At 37.6% G+C, this 23004-nt stretch overlaps 1 protein-coding gene across 3 annotated transcripts in view; it reads left to right on the forward strand.

The window, feature by feature from the left end:
• The window catches only part of LOC131980958 (extended synaptotagmin-2-A-like), a 92827-nt gene that overhangs the window by 49656 nt on the left and 20167 nt on the right, over positions 1-23004 (forward strand). For 2 of the 3 annotated variants that reach the window (XM_059345255.1, XM_059345256.1), the window contains exons 8-14: positions 1481-1536; positions 12208-12328; positions 15291-15467; positions 16414-16496; positions 17797-17845; positions 18856-18945; positions 19741-19836. In XM_059345255.1, the coding sequence (XP_059201238.1) occupies positions 1481-1536; positions 12208-12328; positions 15291-15467; positions 16414-16496; positions 17797-17845; positions 18856-18945; positions 19741-19836 (672 nt within the window). Of the gene's footprint in view, positions 1-1480; positions 1537-12207; positions 12329-15290; positions 15468-16413; positions 16497-17796; positions 17846-18855; positions 18946-19740; positions 19837-21034; positions 21137-23004 lie in introns of all 3 variants that reach the window. The other variant, XM_059345254.1, reaches the window with a different exon arrangement.

Genomic DNA, 23004 nt, shown 5'->3' on the forward strand with positions numbered 1-23004 from the left:
TGTTCATGGTGATGAGAAACAGTTTTCACATTTGTGTCTTATTCAGACTTCTCTTGTGATTCACTGTAGCACCTAGCAGCTGTTTATTTGTTTCTATAATGTCATTTCCAAAGAACCTTACCACACACTTCCTGTTTTATTAAGCCTAACCCAATCAGCCTGGCTCTATTGACTATCGGGTCGATTGAGTTTGAGAGTCAGGCTCCTCAGCTGCTCTGCTGACTCATGACAGTGAGGAGCTGTGGAGGAGAGCTCAGAGAGCACTTCAGTTTCAAAAACTATTATTTCATTTTATGTTTCTGCTGCAGTTATGTTTATTATTTTTGAGTAAAATGCAGAGACATATTTTTTTCTTCAAATCATGTTAAGGGTCTGACTGATTTGGGCTTTAAATCAGATTAATCACTAATATTAATTTCTAACATTTACTTTATTTGAAAGTTTGACTATTTTGAGGCTGGGGCGTCAAACAAAAAATAATTCTTCTTAATTCGTCATTTATTCTAAATATCTATATTTATTCTAATATCTAAATAAAAAACTAAGCTGCTGTCAGGTTTAAAAAGTTGGCATTCTATACATCTAACAGAATAGGTTGGAGAGCAGAACTCCATTCTGCAATCAAAAATTAGAGTTGAGAGAAAAACTATCAACACTGCAAATAAAATCCAAAAGTTCTTTCTTTTAGTTACAAAAGATCCAAGTTCATATTTAAATAAGTAAGATGTTGAAAAGAGAAGTAAACTCCTATAAGGCAATTCAATTTAGAAAAACTGCACATATATAAACAATAGGATACACATTGTAATAAATTATAATAATAGTAATAAATAGATGTGCTCATACAACGCCAACCCAAAAAGAACAAACTTTTCGATTTAAAACAGGTAAAAGTCCAACATATGTGGACCTATTTAAAAAAATACTAAAATTATAATATTAAAAACAAACTAAAAAACTAAAATATGTAATGACAGTGAAGTTATAATAAAACGCAGTAAAATATGATTATTAAGACGAAGGAGTATGAAGTGGTGTAGTAATAGAAAATAAGTTATCTAAGTGTAGAAAATCCTCCCACGACAACTGTTACTACTATAATCATTGCTGCATTCTTTAGGTTACAAAAGATTTTCTTTTTGTTTACCTCTATTTTGTGGGCCGGATCTACACTGAAAGATGTGAAACGTTTCCCTATTGGCCGACACGATTTGACTGACAGCTGAGCATCTTTGAGTTTAGGTCCTGCTGACGAGATTCAGCTCAAATGCAGGAATAACTTTTTGATTAAGATTAAGTTTTTGATTTGCATGAATACATTTAATGCAACTGAGTGTCTCCTTCAAATTTGTTTTGTGGTGAGAACTGAGAGTGTGTTCTTTTCTTTAAAGGGGACCAGGTTGAAAGAGTCAAGATGTTTTACCTCTAAAACACTCATCTAATTTAAAAATTTAAATTGTATTTCCTTTCTCTCTTTCAGCTGCTGGACATCAACTGGTCGGGACTCACAAACATGCTGGACATCCCCGGTGTCAAGTAAGTAACTGCATATAAACTGCACTGTTGAAATCTCATCACTCATCCCTGTGTGTGTGTGTGTGTATGTGTGTGCATTTCTAGATTTTTGGCATGCCTGTGTGTCTATTGATTTAAATTAATCAGTTTGTTTTTAAGAGCCGAGGAACATCCTGACACACACATATACACACACACACACATACATACACACACACACACACACACACACACACACACCTGTGGGGCGGCTGTGGCTCAGTTGGTAGAGTGGGTTGCCCCCCAACCGAAGGGTTGATGGTTCCCTGATCCCTGACCGTCACAGCCTACATGTCGAAGTAACCTTGAGCAAGATACTGAACCCCAAATTGCCCCCGATGCTGCGTTCATCGGTGTGTGAATGAATTCCCAATGGTGGCAGGTGGCACCGTTTAGGGTCTCCTCTGCCACCAGTATGAATGTGTGTGTGAAAGGGTGAATGAGCGCAGTCTGTAGTGTAAAGTGCTTTGAGTGGTTACAAAGCGATTAGAAAAGCGCTATATAAGTGCAGGTCCATTTACCATTTACACCTCCTGCTCTGACTCCAGCTGGGAGAGACTCCTGCAGGAGGACTGTGCTGCTTGTGCGTTGGGGTGAGGGAGGGGCAGCCGGACGACCCCGCGGCTCATTAAGAAGAGAAAGAACGAGTCTCAAAGTCTCTAATAACACTAGTCGTTAGTCGCTTTTTATTTTTCATTAACATACTAGGAAAAACTAGGAAACAAATTGAGAAAAAAGTCTAGAAATATCTAGAAAAGCTTTAGAAAAATTTAGAGAAGGATCTAGAACAACCTAGAAGGTGGATATTGAAAACAAATCTAGAGATCTAGAGCTTTCCTACATTTTTCTTGATTATTTTCTAGATTTTTCTTAAGCCTTCTCTAGATTTTTCGAAAACCTTTCTAGATATTTCTAGATCTTTTTCTGGTTTTTCTAGATATTTGTTTTCTAGATCATATTCTAGATTTAAAAAAAATATTTTTCTGGTTTTTACAAGAGCATTTCTAGATCATTTTCTAGATTTTTCTAGATGCTTTTAATTTTACGAAATCTTTCTAGATATTTCTAGATTATTTTCTAGATTTTTCTTGATCTTTCTCTAGATTTTTCTAAAGCATTTCTAGATTCTAGAAAAAAAATCTAGAAAATCCAGAAAAAGATCTAGAAATATCTAGAAATGCTTTCAAAAAATCTAGAGAAGGATCAAGAAAAATCTAGAAAATAATCAAGAAAAATCTAGAAAAGCTGTAGAGAAAAGTAACAGCACACCGATCCCGATCAAACCGCACGTTTTGATATATAATTTGTCCTGCAACTCTTCAAGTTGTAGGGGCTTGCGATTGCCCCGTGGCCCTAATTATTATTTTTTTGTAACCTTCACCCTAAAACAAAGTCTTAAATCCAGCCTTTAAAGAAGTGAGGCCCAGCCAAAATGTTCTCACTTTGTTGGTCTCACTATGTAGGAAGTACAAGAACACACACACACACACACACACACAGAGAGAGAGAGAGAGAGAGAGAGAGAGAGAGAGAGAGAGAGAGAGAGCTGCTCTCTATAATAGCCATTGAACTCCCTGAGGAACTGTGTGAAGAGCCACCTGGCCATGATTACCAAAGGTGTGTGTGTGTGTGTGTGTGTGTGTGTGTGTGTGTGTGTGTGTGTGTGTGTATGGAGACATGATGTCATAACTGTGTCTATTTTGTCTGCATGTGGACATGCTCTGACACTATGTAATTCCTATGTTTGGATCACGGCGCGCTATATGCAGCACACATCATGTGACGTACGCACACACACAACAAACACACAACTTTAAGGGTCACTGTGACCTTGCATGTTTGACCTCTGACCTTAATTTGGCAGTCAGATTTTAATGCTTCCTAAAAATCATGATAAGCAGCCCATTTTAGATCATTTTGCATTGTTATTAAGCAGCAATTCTGTTTAAACATTATCCTTTTTTTACTGTCTGTCATCTGGCATTGCATTGTGGGAATACTTCCACCTCATATTAGACTGGATGAAAATGTTATTATGGTTTAACTGGACATTATTTTCCAATGCAAACACTGGGGATATTCTTAGGCCACTGAAAGGAGTTCAGAGTGGTTGAAATTCAAATGTCTCATTCAAATGACGCACAGTGAGACTGCACAGAACTGACAGAGTCCCATTCAGCATCAGACAGTGTGACTCACACATTGGATGTCATTTTTTAATCATCGTAGGAAATATAATCTGTATCTCTATAATACAGAATCACCTCTTTGCATTCTTCTTACATTGCAAGTAATTATACTGTAAAATGTAAGGAGCATTTTCTTACTTGTGTATTCCATTTAACAAGTTGAGCTAATGGAAATGTTCAAAGTTCTCCATAAACAAATAAAGTTATGATTGCATTCGGTGTTATTCACTTAATTAATGCAAATAATATGTTTACTTCTGCAAGGCCTCAAACTATTTAAATTACATAATTTCAGCCCAGAATGAATCTGTCCATAGACTGCTATGAGAAAAAGGGATTTCTGTGGACCAGAAAACTCAATCAAACATTTTCTACTTGTCATCATACATCCATTGTTCAGCATTTTTTTAATGACTGCTTCTTCTTCTGTTTATTTCAAAACAAAAGCAATACATTTAAAAAAAAGTATAAGTATAAATGCCAGACATAAAATTAAAAGCTCTAACAGCAAAAGTTTGCATATTGAAAAAAGACAAATTTGCTACATATACGGGCCTCCACTCCACCAGAAAAATGCAATCATTTGGGACCAAGAAAAATAAATTAATAAATAAATAAATAAAACAATTCTTACATTAAAAGAAAAACAATAAAAGACTGAGGAGGAACAATCACAAGACAGTCTCAGATACACAGAAAATAAAAGGAAAAAGGAGTAAAAAAGGAAAAAGTGAAAAGGATTGATGAGACAGAAAGTTGTTTTTTTTGTTTTGACTTTGGAACGGTCAGAAGGGCCCCACCAGAGGATCTAAGGACACGGGACGGCTTGGATTAGTAATTCTGTTAAATACCTAGGAATAAATAATAAATAATAAATAAATACCTACCTTTAAAGAGCTTTAAAAGTGATCAAAATCTTAAAATCAATCCTAAAACTAACAGGGAGCCAGTGCAAAGAAGCTAAAATCGGGGTGATGTGGTCGTCTGTTAAAACTGGTAAGAAGCAGAAAACTACAGAGTCTTTAAAGCATCAACTGAAATACTTTTATAAACCTGGTAGACGTTATATCACTGTTTTATTTAAGCAGGTAATAGGGAAAAGCTTCTGTTTCTGTCCTTGTCAGAAAGTATCACATTTAATGGTAGGAAATCTAAAAACATGCCGAGCACTTAGTGCAGTTTGGAGCGTGGAGAAGCACATCCTTCCAGTTCTGTGTAATGACAAAATGAAGCCGGTGCTTTGAAGAGAGGTTCCCGGTGGACACGCAACCTCTCAGGCTCTGCCGCTGAAACCATTACATTAACCGCCGGATCACAGAGTGGATTATGACCTTTATTTTTCCCCCACTAAGTGTCGGTATTTATAGTAATGTGATTATGAAAGGAGAGCCGCCGCAGACGGAGATGTGATGTTGGGTGGATTAGAAAGAAAGCTTTCCAGACGGGATTTGATTTAATTCTGCATCAGACACAGCAGCAACAAACTTTAGATTTAACAGATGTAACATACACTCTGACAATGATGCTACACATGTCAAATGCATTGCATGGTGGGATTTATTAAAAAATAAAATAGTAGTTTATGTACAATAAACAAGACTTTTAGAGGGAAATTTTAGAGTTTGAATCCAAATTGATGTTTTTAAACTGTAAGAAAACAGCTTTCATATCTGGACATGAGCAAGATTAATTACAATATGGATTTATCATATGATAATGATATATAATACTCCAACACTTAATCCAACAAGATGTTTGACAAACTGCGGGTTTTACCCACTATTATAAGACCTGGGAACGGAGCCTGAGCATGGTTTTACAGCAAACAGAACTAAAACATAATTTCTGCTCCATTTATTTATTGAGGATATTTTAATTTTTTTTTTTCACTTTCATGTGTGAATATTCTCAAGAATTAAAAGTTAATTGCTCTTTGAAAATCTATACTTTAAATTATAACTACGGCTGGGCGATATGGACCAAAAGTCATATCCCGATATATTTAGGCAGAATATCGATATACGATATATATCCTGATGTTTTTATCGCAAAAGTGAGAGAAAATGTTCAGTCAGAGCCAAATATGACATGTCACAAGTAGTTTTATTGAAACCATATATTTAAGTGAACGTAAATACTGTATAACAACAGGAGTACCTTTAAAAAAAAAAAAAAAAAAATCAAAGCTCCATAAAGTGCACATTTAAATAAAAAAAAATATCTTAAATAAAAATAGCCTTGAAATAAAATAGGCCAATCTTTTTCTGAACTTAATATATTTATATGAGAAAAGAATAAGCAACATTACAGAAGAGCTAAATAAGATAAACCCTTGTAAGGGCAGCATTTCTATTTAAAGAAAGAAAAAAACTTTGAACTATATCTATATATGCAATATGGTCTAATTCCATATCACATTTAAAACTGGACCCTGTTATAATATATCAGAGGCATAAATTTGTTTTAAGATTACAATGATATTGTTTATCACAATCGTTTCAGGGACAATAAGGTCTTACAAAAATAATAATCATGACCGACCTTATCATTCATGAATTAGCACTTAATAAACTGCATTTCTACAGCACATTTCTACCGAAGCCTTTACAGGTTGTCTCTCTATTCACACACACATTCCATGCACCAATGCTGGCGCGGCTGCCATGTTAAGCACTGGCAACTCCGGGTTCAGTGTCTTGCTCAGTGGATGCAGACAGGAGAATCTAACGTCTGACCTTCTGGTTTAAGGAGAACCTGCTCTACCTCCTCAGCCACTGCCGTCTCTTACTCTGAACATAAAGTAAAGCTGAGGCTATTCTGATTCACCGGATGTCGACTGTTGATTTAAGCCTGCTGTTGGAGCCTATTAATTCTTTGTATTTTGGGAATGCTGATGACTATTGTAGGTTGACTATTATTATTGATTATAATTGTTTTTTGCTGCTCAGGTCCCTCCTCCTAGCCAGGCCATCCTCCTCCTGTGATTAGGGAGTGAAGACAGCTGGTTTCTTTGAGTCCGTTTTATTTTTTTTTTGCGATCAAATGTTTTTATTCAGAATAATCATACAGGGTGGCAGAGCACCATCACATGAGTGCTCTTTCAAATTACAAACAATATGCTGAGACAGAAGGAGGTGTGGAGAAAAAAAAAAACACAGGGAGGAAAGACGGGAAGGGGAGGGGTACATAATAAAAACACAACAGTAAGAATGATGTCTGCAGCTTACTAATGAGCTATATAGAAACAGACATACACAAACACATACATACACACACACATAGACAAACAAACAACATTAACGAAGGAACAGACATAAGACATAAGACATAGGGGACCATACATAGGGGACCATACATATGTGCAAATAGAAGTAAGAAAGCTATAGCACACATCTACAGCATATTTTTCAAAGACTCAGCAATGTTGAGCCAAGTGTCCAAAGTCTTTTCTGGTGCTCCATTTATACGAGCTGTAGAGAGCTTGATATATATGACATCCAAAAAGGAAAGGGTCGAGTCTGTTTTTTGTTGAAGGAGTGAGGAGTGAAACAATTTTTCAACCACTAAATTAAATTTTTTATTTTGCTTATTGTTGAAAGTCAACCCAGAGAATATTTCAGTTTTTGTAAATAAATCCCACCACCTTTGGTTGAAACTGAAACTCTGTGAGTGCTTATTATTTAATGAGTCGTAGACCTCCTCCTCACAGACTACTCTGATGTTTTTGACTTTTTTTGAAAGCAAGAGTAGCCGTTACACCTGCAATTTGTTGCATTTGTCATGCGCCGTTTTCCCCTCCTTCTACTATCTCAGCTATCTGTTTTACAGGGGCACTTTGACTAATCACAGTAGGCACAAGCATCAAGTTAAAAAATGTCTGCTGTGAAGAGGGCTGTTGTGATTTGTTTAAGGAAATATAAGCTAGCCAGATCGTCTTTCCCCCTATAGCACACTGACAGAGGTAGGGAGGTCTATATGAGACTAAGCTGAGGCTGATGGGAGTGTCATTTGTTCTGTAGCTTTTTGGTCAAAAAACAAAGTATAAGAGAGATCACATTGTGACATAATGATGGCACTAGATGGACATTGAAAAAGAGAGTGTCCTCACCTTCCATCTTCCTGTCTGGTTTGGTTACTTAAGTTGTAAATGTAAAACCAAACTAAACAAAATTGTGTTGAGGGCAAGCAAAATAGTGGAACGACCCCAAAAGTCACTAACAGAAATTTACACAGAGAGGACAATGAGGAAGGCCAGGAAAATGACAGCAGATCGCTCCCACCCCCTAACCAACCAATTGGAGCTCCTGAAGTCTGGGAGACGTTACATGGTCCCACTAGCTAAGGGAGCCTTTAAAAAATATTTTATCCCCAACGCTACTCACTTCCTCGACTCAACATAAGTGATGCACTAAATTTAACTGCTTAATTGATTTTTCTTTTCTTTTCTTTTCTTACTCTATCTTTTAATTCTCAACTGCTGTATGTTTTTAATGAAATTCTGTATCTTTACGGTGAGCCGAAGGCAAATTTCCACCATGGTGAATAATAAAGATTTATTGTATTGTATTGTATTGCCTTCATCCAAAGGTTGTTGAGGTGTTTCACTCAAAACTACAAATGAGAATCTCATGGGGCACTAGAGATTCATCACCTGGGGCCGGTATTTCAAAAGTGATCAGATAGGATTATCCTGGTCGGATAGGATTAAATCTAGATCTGATCTGAAAACTGGGTATTTCAAACACGGATCCAGATAACCCTGATCCTGAAGATCAGGATTCCGCTCCGGTAATCCAATCCTCCCTTGAATCCAGATAAAAGGCTGGATTTGGGTATTTCAAAACTCAAGGCAGATATCTGGATCAACTTGGTACCAAAATTTCAGGATGATCCTGATCCCACCTCAGAGGTGGATTTCACTTAGATTGACAAAGTCTCAGCTCCACTTCTCCTAGATATTTTTAGTCAAGATGTTCATTTCACTTAATCAAGTGTTAGTGTTTTACTTTTAATAATTAAGTAGCCTAATTGAAAGAAATTTAAAGCATAGTAAAATATTTGACCCCACTTTCTGAAATTGCTGTAAATATATCATGCAGCACATTGAAGCACTTTCAAGGTATATTTTCATGCATCTGATTATTGAAGACAAATTCTGTCAAACTTAAAAATGTACCTTTAAAATGTCTGGAAATAGCTTGAATGTGATTTTTAAAACATGCAGTAAGGTGTTTGTGTACAAACTGATTATTCTACTTCATCAAATCAGATTATATTTTGCTATAAATGACCATAATTGTGTTTAGTGAGAGTCTTCTATATAAGGGAGACAAATTAGGATGAAAAATGTTTCTTATTGTGTCACTGACCAAGCTATATAGCATGAAAGTAATGCAATTACAATTTCAAGCAGTTTCAATAACTTTATTCAGAATCCAATAACATTGAATGGATCAATACAATTAAAGTGTTTCCAAGGATTTCCATCACTCATAGAGACCCGGTTGTCCTTAATAGCTGAGAGGTCCATGGCTGTGAGTGACTCTGAAAGTAAGAAAGAGAAGGTGTATGAGTATATCTTTACGTACACAAAGCATGACATCATCACCAGCATTACTGGAGCATTCTGACACTTCTGAATGACCCGTATAGTTAATACCGTGTAACGTTACGTTTCCTAAGTACTGCAGCAGCCTGCTCTGTACACATGGAGCAGATTTTTTTTTTTAAGTCTGCCGTGTTGCCAATAATGTAACGCTAATAAACTCTAAACAAGTTGGTGTTAGTTTAAAGAGTTAAGGTATGATGTACGTCCGATTAGTTCCTTTATAAGTTAAACCATAGACTAAAATTAATCAACAAAGCAGCTACCTCGCTAGCCCGCTAGCTACTTAACACACAAGTCAATGAAGCGGAGTTAGCTACCGTTAGCACGGCCGCGTCTCAATTAGAGATCGCTGCGGCCTGGTTTTAATTAGGTGACAATTCAAGAAGTTGGCTAGCATGATATGTTGGTTGGCATTCGTATGGTCTTAAAACCGCTACACATTAGATCAGCTATTCTCAACCTTGGGGTCGGGACCCCAATTAGGGTCGCGAGATGATTTCTGGGGGTCGCCAAATCATTTTGGAAGTCAGCTCTGTCTCCACTGTGTTAAAGTGTTCATGTGTTTTAGTCTTTTTGGTCACTTTATGTCTTTTTTTTGGTCATTTTGTGTCTTTTTTTAGTCATTTTGTGTCTTTTTTTTAGTCATTTTGTTTCTTTTTTGGGTAATTTTGTGTCTTTTTTGGTCATTTTGTGTCTTTTTTGGTCAATTTGTGTCTTTTTTGGTCATTTTGTGTCTTTTTTATGGTAATTTTGTGTCTTTTCTGGTCATTTTGTGTCTTTTTTGATCATTTTGTGGTCAATTTGTGTCTTTTTTGGTCATTTTGTTTCCTTTTTTTGGTCATTTTGTTTCTTTTTTTGGGTGATCTTAACTGTGTGTGTGAGATTCTGTTCAGTGAGCGGGGGTCGCGGACAATATGCATGTTAAATTGGGGGTCGCGACTTAAAAAGGTTGAGAACTACTGCATTAGATGACTGTTAACTTACACTTTTGACGTGAAAGTGGTGCTCCCTGCTCCTTTCGTCAGGTAGTCTGCCATGTTTCGATCCCAGAGTCGGAGACACGACAAGATTTGGAAATCCAGATCCGCCCACATGGACGTCACGGTGATCCACTCTGCCAATGTTTTGAAATACTCAGATAAAGTCAGCAGGATCACCTTGATCCATGACTGAGAAAAGGAGGATTTCGTTATCCGGATTATCCTGATCCGGATTACAAATTTTGAAATACCGCCCCCTGGGGACCATGAGTGTCTGTACAAAATTTTATACCAATCCATCCTGAAGATTTTTAAATATTTGGACAAAAGTGTTGGCATCCATTGAGCCAAGCTGAATAGCTTCTAACAAAGACATGAAGCTGCAACATGTCATTTTAAATCCTAGCTGTCATTCTTTTGAATCACATGCAACAAGAGTAAGAAAGCCTGAAACAGAACCTGCAGGTCCTGCAGAGGGTTGTTACCACACTGAGTTCCTCCATGTTGACCTGTTGCTGTTTCCTGCTGCTTTACTGTTTGTTTTCAGCAGAGGAACTCGCTGTGGTTTGCAAAAAGACTCCGCCCTGTGAAATGCCGCTTTCCTTGTTTGACGAGTTTGTGGGACAACACCAGTGTGTGTGTGTGTGTGTGTGTGTGTGTCTGCAGTAAAGACCTGCCCTCGCCCCACCCTCCTCTCTCTCTTCCTGTGTGTGTGTGAGAGGGCAGTCCTTATTTCCTTTAAGGCAGATTTGCATTTCGTCCTGAAACGGCAGGAAAAGCTGAGGTCACCTTCATGTGTTTAGTTAGTGAGCAGAGCAGGAATCAGCCAAAATCAACTTTGCATTCACTTGAAATTCTGATCTGAAACTGACCCAGGACCAGCTCTTTCTTTCATTTCTGCTGTGAAGCACTGCAGCTGTGTTTTAATGCAGGCTGCTGCTGCCCTCTAGAGGAGATGAGCTGAAATATCACAGGAGTTTTTGTCTATACCAACAATGAAGACAATTTATGAAAAAATGTGAGATAAAATTAAATATGCAGCTCATATTTTTTAAGTCCCATCAGCTAAAAAGAAGCCACAACTTACTTAAAAGGGGAATATTTTTGAAATCTTGATCAGTGGAAAAGAGTCGGAACCCTTGGATGTGGGTCATTTCCCCAAACAACACAAAAACACAACAAATAAATAATCATAATATAAGTGACTCACCCCACATAAACATATTATTTCTTCTTTGTTTCTTCAGGTTGTAAATGGTGAAATAATTGATCATGTATTTCCTTACTACTATCAGAATTCAGCAGCCAACAGAAATGTGTTTCCTGTCACCCATGTGCTCGTGGTGCACGTGTGTCACTTCCCTCCTCTCTCAGACACCCAAACACACACACACACACACACACACACACACACACACACACACACACACGCAAACACACACATTCCACTGTACAGTCACAGTATCCAGTGTCAGAGTTGTGAAGCTGTGCCAGCAGCTAGTTAACAGTCATATCAGGTTGTTTTCTGCTGAGATCAGTCAGGAAGCTGCAGCCTTCTTACTAGTATGTGTCTTATATAAATAGTGTTGTAACCTGAGAGAAGTGTGTATGTATGTGTGTGTCTGATACACGTGTGTTTGTTTGGACATGTGCAGAGCAGGCCTGTAAACATAAAGACAGCTTCAGATTTTAACACTTCTTTAGCAATGTGATCCTGCAGGTCAAGAGAAAGCCCTTTGTTTTTTAGTGTTTTAAGGCTATTCTATATTATTATGCACTCATCATTTTCTTTATCCTATCTCTTTTTTTTCTCTACCTCTCCTCCTCCTCCTCCTCCTCCTCCTCCTCTTCCTCCTCCTCCTTCGATCCATCTCAGTGGTTTGTGTGACAACATCATCCAGGACATCATCTACAGCTTCGTGGTTCTGCCCAACCGCATCACCATCCCTCTGGTGGGTGAGACCCAGCTGGCCCAGCTCCGCTTCCCTGTGCCCAAGGTAACACACACACACACACACACACACACACATACACATACACATACACACACACACACAGACTCTGCTGTGTGCAGGTGAAAAGCAAATTTTTGACTATGTTCTGCAGCCTGTAGGTAATTTAAGGTTTGGTGAAATTTTGTCAATATTTATATTTATATTCTCAGGTGTCCTCAAAATAGGGCTGCACAATTAATCGAATTTTAATCGTGATCACGATTTTGGCCGCCACGATTAAATTAACCTGATCTTCAGGGATATTTTAATTTTAAAATGCTGCTCTCTGCATATCTTATCAAGCACTTTCTACACCAGTAGTCCACCAACCACCTGGCTAAGCAGGATGTGATGTAGTACTCGATGCCACAACAACACGAGACATTTGTAAAAGTCGGCGAAGCAGTGTTGCCAACTTAGCAACTTTGTTGCTATATTGCAATCCAAGAGCCCAAATGGCGACAAATCCAGCGACTTTTTCTTTCTTAACGAGTCGGCTCATTAAGAAGAGTAAGAACGAGTCGAAGCGGCACAGTCCTCCTGCAGCAGTCTTTCCCAGCTGCAGAGCCGGAGGGGATATTGACCCGTTAGTGTCCAGTCTGCAAATTGCTAATTTTCTCCCCTAAAAACAGCCTGGTTACTGATTGGATAGATCGCTTATCGGGATGTGACGTAGTACTCTACATGGCAACAACACGCCCCACTTTAAAAAGCCGGTGAAGCAGTGTTGACACCCTTAGCGGCTATTTTTCAAGAAAGCGACTGGAGACAAATCCAGCGACTCCTTTTTACTCTTCTTAACAAGCTGGAGGCCTACTTGTTAAGAAGAGCCGCCGCTAGCGGCAGTTAGCTACAGTTAGCTCTGTAGAAGTACAGTGTGTATGTGCTGCTGCTGCAGGAGGTGTTCACTTAGCGATCTCTGTTTGTTTACAACAAGCACCGGACACTGTGCACACACTAAAAACTGTTCCTATTGTTTGTTTAAAACTATCCATCCATCCATCCATCCATTTTCTTCCGCTTATCCGGGGCCGGGTCGCGGGGGCAGCAGGCTAAGCAGGGCATTCCAGACGTCCCTCTCCCCAGCCACAACGTCCAGCTCCTCCTGGGGGACCCCGAGGCGTTCCCAGGCCAGGCGGGAGATATAATCCCTCCACCGTGTTCTGGGTCTTCCCCGGGGCCTCCTACCAGTTGGACGTGCCCGGAACACCTCTAACGGGAGGCGCCCGGGAGGCATCCTTACCAGATGCCCAAACCACCTCAGCTGACTCCTTTCGACGCGAAGGAGCAGCGACTCTACTCCGAGCTCCCTCCGGATGTCTGAGCTCCTCACCCTATCTCTAAGGCTGAGCCCAGCCACCCTACGGAGGAAGCTCATTTCAGCCGCTTGTATCCGCGATCTTGCTCTTTCGGTCACTACCCAAAGTTCGTGACCATAGGTGAGGGTTGGAACGTAGATGGACCGGTAAATCGAGAGCTTTGCCTTCCGGCTCAGCTCCTTCTTCACCACGACGGTCCGGTACAACGCCCGCATCACTGCTGACGCTGCACCAAACCGCCTGTCCATCTCACGCTCCGTTCTACCCTCACTCGTGAACAAGACCCCGAGATACTTGAACTCCTTCGCTTGAGGCAGTACCTCTCTCCCTACCCAGAGGGGGCAGTCCACCGTTTTCCGGCAGAGAGCCATGGCCTCAGACTTGGAGGTGCTAACTCTCATCCCAACCGCTTCGCACTCGGCTGCAAACCGCCCCAATGAGTGCTGGAGGTCCCGGCTTGATGAAGCCAAAAGAACCACATCATCTGCAAAAAGCAGAGATGCAATTCTTAGGTCACCAAACCGAATCCCTTCCTCCCCCCGGCTGCGCCTTGAGATCCTGGCCATGAAAACCACAAACAGAATCGGAGACAAGGGGCAACCCTGGCGGAGGCCAACACCCACTGGGAACGTGTTTGACGTTGTGCCGAGTATGCGGACACAGCTCTCACTTTGGTTATATAGGGACCGGATAGCTCGTAGCAACGAGCCCGGTGCCCCATATTCCCGCAGTACCCCCCACAAGACTCCCCGAGGGACACGGTCGTAGGCCCTCTCCAAGTCCAAGTGTTTAAAACTAGTGCAATAAAAATACAGATGTTTTCCCTAACATGATGAATAATCGTGATTAATAATCATGATCACAATATTGATCAAAATAATCGTGATTATCATTTTGGCCATAATCGTGCAGCCCTACCTCAAAAATTAGCTGCAGAGCCTACACACACAGTTACCTATAGTCAATGAATCAATCTTTTTGCTTGATATTATTTGTTTGGAATTTGATTCTCTGGTTTCAGCTTCTCAAATGTGATGATATCCTGCTTTACACTGTTTATTATCATTTTAATATTAATATGAATAATGAAAACATTTGTTCACCTTTTATGTTTCTATAACAGATTTTGAAAAAGAAAATCCAAAACTTTCCCTCTAAATTTAATGTCTGAACTTTAACTTATTAAATGGATAAGAAAAGGTTTATATACTCTTCCACCCCTCATGATTAAAGCGTGAATCAACAGGGCATCCACAAGCTGAATCAGGATCTTCATGGCTAAAAACATCACTGCTCTGATTTCCTCTGTAGACGTCATTACACTAAAATGTTCGTCTTTTTATTTTTGAGTAAATTACTTGTCGTGTTCTTCATGAGCAGGCAGGGAAACCATTTTCCTCTTCTTACTTCTCCTCAGGCTATTTCTCTTTTGAAAAATAGCTTTCAAATTGCAACATGATTATTAACAGCACTCAGCTGACCTTTGGATTCTGCCTCGAGGCAGATGTGGGTGAGAATTGACCTTTATTATCACAGGCCCTCCAACACTAAAATATAAAATGATTTGAGAAATGGTTTGTGTCCCCCCCCCCCTTCTTAGTCTTTTTGGCCCAGCCTAAACATACACTCTGTGTCTGTGTCCTCAGGGCGTCCTGAGGATCCACTTCATCGAGGCCCAGGACCTGCTGGGGAAAGACAAGTTCCTTGGCGGTCTGATCAAAGGCAAGTCAGACCCATATGGAGTGATCCGGATCGGGACGCAGCTCTTCCAGAGCAAAGTCATCCACGAGACCGTCCACCCGAAATGGGGCGAAGTCTACGAGGTGAGTTACCTTACAGCCAGCATCATGATATATTTGATCATTTCTTTCAATGATCTTGATGACAAGGCATGTATAAGACAGTCACTGTACAGGAAGAAAATTTTTGATTTTTTTGTACAACATCCACCCATGATACAACGCAAACAACTGCCCATACATCATAGACATACATATACAGCCACTGACATACAATTGTAAAAGGACAGAGTACACATATACATACATATACATAATATATATATACATACACATACACACATACACATACACATATACATCTACATATATATATATAAATAAAAAATAAATTTAAAAAAAGGATTAACAACCAAAAGGATGAAATACATGGAAAAAAGAAAAAGATGTAGGAAAATAAATAGATAAGTAAATAATAATACTAATAAAAAATAAAAATAAAATAAAAACAAATAAAATTAAATTAAAAATTAAATAAAATTTTAAAAAGGGGGGGGGGGGGGTACTCAGAAATTATTGTTGAGGGTCTCATAAAATACCGAGAAGGGGCGCCATATCTTGTATAATTTGTTCTCCGATCCCCGAATAGTGTATCTAATCTTCTCTAGATTCATGCAGGATAGCATGTCTCTGAGCCAATGTGAATAGGAGGGAGGAGCTGGTTCCTTCCATTTCAGTGAAATAGCTTGTCGAGCTAGTAAAGAGGCAAAGGCCAGAAAGTTGAGCTTTAGCTTTAGGTAAGTTTAGATCTGGAGCAATGCCAAAAATACCAGATAAGTGATTGGGCTCAATTCGATGATGAAGGATTTCCGATAACGCATGAAAAACCAATGTCCAGAAGTTACCTAAAGAGGGACATATTTCATCATTTTATTACAATTTTCTGTCATTTAAGATGTAGCACTTTAAACAGCAGTGTGTGTGTGAGTGTGTGAGACTAATATATTAATGTGTTTGATTGTATTTTCAGGCTCTGATTTACGATCACGGTGCACAGAATCTGGACATCGAGCTGTTTGATGAAGATACAGATAAAGACGACTTCCTGGGAAGGTACAACTTCTGATAAAACAGCGAAAGTTCTGCGTGTTGCCACAATCTGTTCCAACTTAACTCACTCCTTCACCCTGCTCTATTTCCTATATAAAACACTATATTTCTGTCTCAAATAACCTATGCATGTTAAAGTATGAGTTAAAGATTGAGTCAAAGGCCAATATTTATTATGGATTTTGTGTTTTTCACAGCATTTCCTTCACACATGTTCTCAGTATTCTGGGCTCTGGGAACTTGTCATTTCTTTTTTTCTACTTTTTGATATGGAAAGAAGCTGCCAAAATACAAAATAGCTAAATAAACTACTCAATAAATTCTTGCATACATTTATTTTTAACCCTCCTGTAGTCCTGGGGTCCTTTTTGACCCCAAATCATTTTCATCATACCATAAATATAGGTGAACTTTCATAGAATTGCTTGAAATTTTCAGCATATGTGCCCCTCTGCATCCTTTATAGATAATAAAAATATCAAAATTTCTTTCTTCATACATTTCTATGATGTCATGGGGTCAAAAAGGACCCCATGACATCAGAGTGGTTTTAGGACATGTAGAAAAAAATTATGAACAACCTTTTTTTTCACATTTTAAGGTAACTTATAACCAACAAATTGATATTACATTTTCTTTTTTTCCATTACTTTTGGTCAAATTTAGACAAATATACAAAATTAGGCCTCATTTCAAAAGAAAAAAGGTAACCTGATTTTTTTTTTTCAATAGTAATAGTGAAAAAAAAATAGTGAAACTTGTGTTTTGAAAACAATGGGTGTATAGTCTAGGGTTAATATGATTTTGGTCCATTTAATGGCATATTCATCTATCTATTCAGTGATTTATTTTGGATTTGGCAGCTTCTGTCCTCTAGACACTAATGATAGATAGAACCTACCAGTAATTCAACACTTCTGATTCACTTTGCTAATGAAAAGGAAGATCTGACACAGTATATATTTTAATGTATACTGTAATAAGCTGTACACGTAGAGTCAGTAGTTAATGGATTAACTGAGTGTCTAATGTGTTCTTCATACAGTGTTTCTCATCTTCACAGATCTTATTTGTCACAAAGACTTTGCTCTGTATGTAATATGATTTCACACTCCATTTAGCTGCTGGTAGTGTCTCCTCGGCACTGTTTAATGAGTGCAGCATTGTGTGTCTGACTTTAATTTCCACCGGAGCCCATTAACAGATCTGCTGTGTGAGATCAGTCAGTGACACTGCAGCCAAACGCAGCGATGACTCAGCCTCGCTCTCTGAAAGTTTCTGCTGTTTGTCGCTTGTTTTTCAGTCTGATGATCGACGTGGCCGAGCTCCAGAAGGAACAGAAGGTCGATGAGGTAATCTGCATCTCCTCCTCCTCTCAGAGCCTTCAGCATCCAGGAACATTTTAGACTTTGTACTACTCTAAAGAAGGAGACATACAGTGAAATCTCCTGTGTGCTCATTACTGCTGTGTTTCTATACTGCACATACACGTCAGTCAAAACCCTGGGGGCGCCACTCACACTTTTTTTAGTCAGGCCAACTATCACTTCTTCTTGTTTCAATTTCATTAGTTTATTTTTTGCCGTCACCAGAAATTTAAGCTTGTGACTTTTTTTCTTCCTTATTATTGGAAAAACAAACCAGTACAGTCCATATACCGTCAGTTATAATATCAAATTAAATTTCATTTTTCTATTTATTGATAGAAATATATCTTATGATGTATAAATCCATTTAAATATTTAATATGTCAATGTGTAAAAATAAATTTTATATATATATATATATATATATATATATAATATTATTATTATAATATAATTATATATTTATTATTATATTAAAATTAAACTAAATTAAATTAAAACAAGAGCTAGAAAATACAATTTCTTGTCTACTTTCTATCTTATAATATTATTTATTTAATTAAGTTGATTAATTCCTTACAATATAATTTAGTTAATTGATTCCATTTTAGTACAAAACAGTATTATAATCCACAAATAGTGTTTTGTACTAAAATGGAATTAATTAACTAAATTAAATGTGCACTTTCTTCCAGGATGCTGCCATGTATGAACATTGCAGTTTCACCTTTATAAAAGAAGCACAATAAATATTGAATTGTAAATCTTTGCGGTGTTATAACAAAACTGAGCAAAAACATGTTCATGAATCTTTAAAAAAAAGGTCATATTACTGTAAAATATCACTTTGACTTTACCCCTGGATTGAACCTGGATTTAACATATATTTTCCCCCTCTTTTTATTCACGAGATAGAATTTAATGCAGTGGTGTGGACATTGTTAATAAAATATTTTCTGTATGGATATTAACAAGGATTTGTTGTTTGTCTACAGTGGTTTGTTTTGGAAGACGTGGGGACGGGGAAGCTGCACCTGAAGCTGGAGTGGTTATCTCTGCTGCCCACACCTGACAAGCTGGACCAGGTACTCAACCACTGCTGCACTCAGAGCTCCACCTAAAGAAACATGTTGAACTGAGCACTTTGTTTCACCTTTAACACTGTTTAACGCAGTGCATCAAAATCAGTGTTGTTGCACATCATTGACATCCCAGACTGTGAAAACAACCTTGTATTTGGTGGAACTTGTGACGGTCTTTTTTTATTTTATTTTTTATTTTTTTACCAAAAACTAAACAGTTTATCTTTTCTCTCTTTTTTAAAAATGTATTTCTTTTTTCAAACACAATTACATACAAGACACACAAGTAAACACGGGTGCTAAGGATAATCATTTAAGATAAAAAGAAATCCCCAAATCGCCCCCATAAAGAAAAAGACAAACATAAAAAGGCATACATATCTTGAATGTATAATTCAGCCATTTCCATATTTAAACTACTACCTCCATGACAGCCAGAACAGAAAAATAGGAAAATATATGGTAGCAATAGAAACTTATGTCTATTTGTCACTCATGTCACCTTGTTTGTTACGTCATTTCACCAATAAAAAAAAAATAAAAAAAAAAGAAACTTATGTCTAAAACATTAAAATTAAAATAAAGAAAAAAGTATTGCTCTTTATCCCAATCTTTTATAATTGCTAATTTTTGCCAACCATCTGGCTTTCTTTTATTTTTTTATCATAAACTTGGTCAATAAATAATGATGTTTTAGGAACATTATGAATGGTTCCAATTTAATATATTTTTCTTTTATGAAAAAAAAAAAAATTCCCCAGAAGCACAATGTGAATTATCTTTTCTCTTTCGTTCCAGGCCCTGATGAGCATCAAAGCTGACCGCGGTCACGCCAACGACGGCCTGTCGTCTGCGGTGCTCGTCGTCTTCCTGGATTCAGCCAGAAACCTGCCGGTAAGTTGGTCTGGTCCAACCTCCCAGCATGCACCTGCAGTAACGATTTCCAGTTGCATCTTCAGGTTAGCTGACCTTTCCAGCATATATCAGACTCCTTCTGAACTTTCAGTTTTTTCGTCATGCTTGTTTGCTGTATATGGACGGAGACATCTTTATTTTCTTTGTCGAATGTGTTTTTTATTTGTCTTGCAGTAATTGGAGCTTAAATTCTTTTTTTTAGGGTTATTTTCTTGATTTCCCACAAACCTCCCTGGAAATAGATGCTTTTATCTCGTTTTTGCTTGTTGGTTCCAGTTGGCAGTGTGTTGTTCGCCTCAGTTCCTCTCTTATCTATTTTTCTGAACTTGTTTTCTGTTCTTCACTTCATCTCATATTAAAGGTGCAGACAGAAGACTTTAACCAATCAAATAACACTAAATTCTGTTGTAATAGACCAGGGGTAGGCAACCTGTGGCTCCGAAGCCACACTCTTCAGGCTGTCCTCAGTGGCTCCCTGTGGCAAAATGAAACGTTTATTTCTTTACATTTTACATTTAATTTATCATTGGTGTAGGCCCAAAGCAATTTGTATTCTTCAATTGTAAAAATGTGTATATTATAATGGCAGTTAAAATGTTTTAAAAACATTTTAGTCCACTAATATGTGCATCATAGCTCGGGCCGGCACCCTAACCTCTAAATTTAGCCAACTTCAAGTTGAGTTTTCCTTGCTAGGCTATAGCTTTCAGTTCCAAATCTCCTGAGATATTTCTTCGGTTTCCAGCCTCTCATCTGCATTCTGACAAAATCATATCAATAAATGTTCATTATGACCTATTATTAATGTTAATTTAGACTTAGTAGACTGTTTTATGTCCATTCTAAGGCTCAAAATAAGGTTTGTGGCTCCATTCCAACTGTTTTCTCTTATTTTGGCTGACAATGGCTCTTCTGTTAGTAAAGGTTGCCGACCCCTTGATTTTTCCCCGTTACTACTCAGCAGTTTTCTCACCTGTTCGTGATAACTGAGCTGTTGGTTTTCAGTGTTAACAAGATCGTCACAGCACCTCTCAGTCTTTCATAGTGTTTTCTAGTATTAATAACCTTATTTCTTCTTAGTGTTTGAACTCTGTAGAGGAGGGTTCACATTCCTCTTTTCAGCCTCTTTTTCCTTCTTCTCCTCCGCTTCTTCTTCCTCTCATCCTCCCCTCTGAAGAGCGTCTTTGAGGGGAACTTGGGCTCTGGCTACTTAAAAGAGAGACGTGCGGCGGGCCTCGTGTTTTGCGAGAACACCGCCTCGCTCTATAGGACCTTATTTGTGAGTCCGCTGGCTGTTTTCTGCATCCTAGAGTTAGTTTGGCCAAAAGTGTGATGACCTCCCTCGAGGTTATGTTCCCTTTGTTTGCTTTTATTTGTTTTGTTTTTATAAAAGAGGTTTGAATTGTTTGCCTGATGAGCATGAATCCCGACTAAAGCATGAATTGAATTCCTTAATATCATCATTTTTTATAAATGTTATTTGTTGGGGTTTGACTGATTACAAAGTGGAGGAACATTACAGAAAAATGTGTCCAGAAAATGAGCAAACAACATTGAAGGTTTATGTTTAAGGACGATCAGAAGCATCCTTCCTCCATAGGAATTATTGATATTGCAGGATTTAGATGTACATTTTTTTCACTAATGTAATTTCAGATGAGTTTAATAAAAGGAGTCTTACCAGAGCTCTTTTTCAGTCTCAGTTCAGCTGATTTTCTCCTATAAAATAAATTCTGTTGATGTTTTTCTGCCTCACTGCCGACGCAGATTGCATTTTAGCAGAGTAATAGTGTATTAAAAGGATAAAACAATCCATACTGCTCTCAGTTTGCTGTTATATAGGTCTCTAGAGGTTTCAGCAGACAAATAACAAAAATAAGATCAGATTTAGTCCTGAAATGTTGAGTTTCAGATGTTTTTACTCAACTTCATCCTTCTTATTTTAAAATGGACGAAAGCTTTTGATATTTTACTTTTAACTTAGTCATTAAAAAATGTAATTTAGACTTATCTGAGAAGATTTAGCATGTAAGTTTTGTTTTAGTCACCAATTATTATGTCATTTATCAGTTTTATAACATTTTAGTCTAACTTTAGCTGTAAAATTGTAAGAAAAAAGTAAAGTTAATAATTTTAGATGACTACAAGCAAACTTCATCAAATACATCTTTAAAAATTTAATAAAACAAAAATATGTAGACAAAAGAATATTTCCAATTTCAAAACTATTTCTTTTACTTTCCAGGATTTTATAAATGCATTTAGAGACAATTTTCTGTGTGTTTCGTCTCTTAAACTTGATACTTGATAAATAATTGTCAGACTATTTCATCGACAAACTTCACGCAACTTTAAATCAAAGTATTTTCAAAGTCCATGTAGGGCTGGGCGATAAGGACCAAAAGTCATATCCCGATATATTTAGGCTGAATATCAATATACGACATGTATACCATTATTTTTTTTGCAAAGTGAGAGCAAATGTTCAGTCAAAGCCAAATATGACATTTTAGTTTTATTGAAACCGTTTATTTAAGTGAGCATAAATACTGTATAACAGGACAACCTTTTTTAAAAAAAAATCAAAGCTCCATAAAATGCATATTTAAATAAAGAAATATCTTAAATAAAAATAGCCTATGAAATGAAATAGGTCAATCTTTTTCTGAAATAAATATGTTTATATGAGAAAAGAATAAAGAACATTACAAAAGAACTAAATATGACAAACCCTAGTAGGGGCAGCATTTATATATAAAGAAAGAAAAAAATGTAACTACATCGATATATGTGATATGGTCTAATTCCATAATTCACATTTAAAAATATATCGATTTATTTTTTATATATCGCCCAGCTCTAAGTCCAAGATGACCTAAACCACTCTCATCTCTCCAACAGGTAATAACAGACTTTAAGAACAATATTTTTGTCTTTATGTTGCTGCGAATTAGATTTATACCCACTTATTGTGGAGAGGAAGGTATGCATTTTGATCAGTCTGAGGCTCAGAGAGCAGGGAGGGTGAATTCTCTGTGGATTGCTTTCCCTCCATCCTTCCTGTATAAACTCATCGTGTGTCAACAGTCTCCCCCGTGGCCACCAGGGGGCAGCACATGGTTACTGCTCCATCACAAACTGAACTTT

This window comes from Centropristis striata, chromosome 11 (assembly GCF_030273125.1).
Source record: "Centropristis striata isolate RG_2023a ecotype Rhode Island chromosome 11, C.striata_1.0, whole genome shotgun sequence".
Classification (NCBI taxonomy): domain Eukaryota; kingdom Metazoa; phylum Chordata; class Actinopteri; order Perciformes; family Serranidae; genus Centropristis; species Centropristis striata.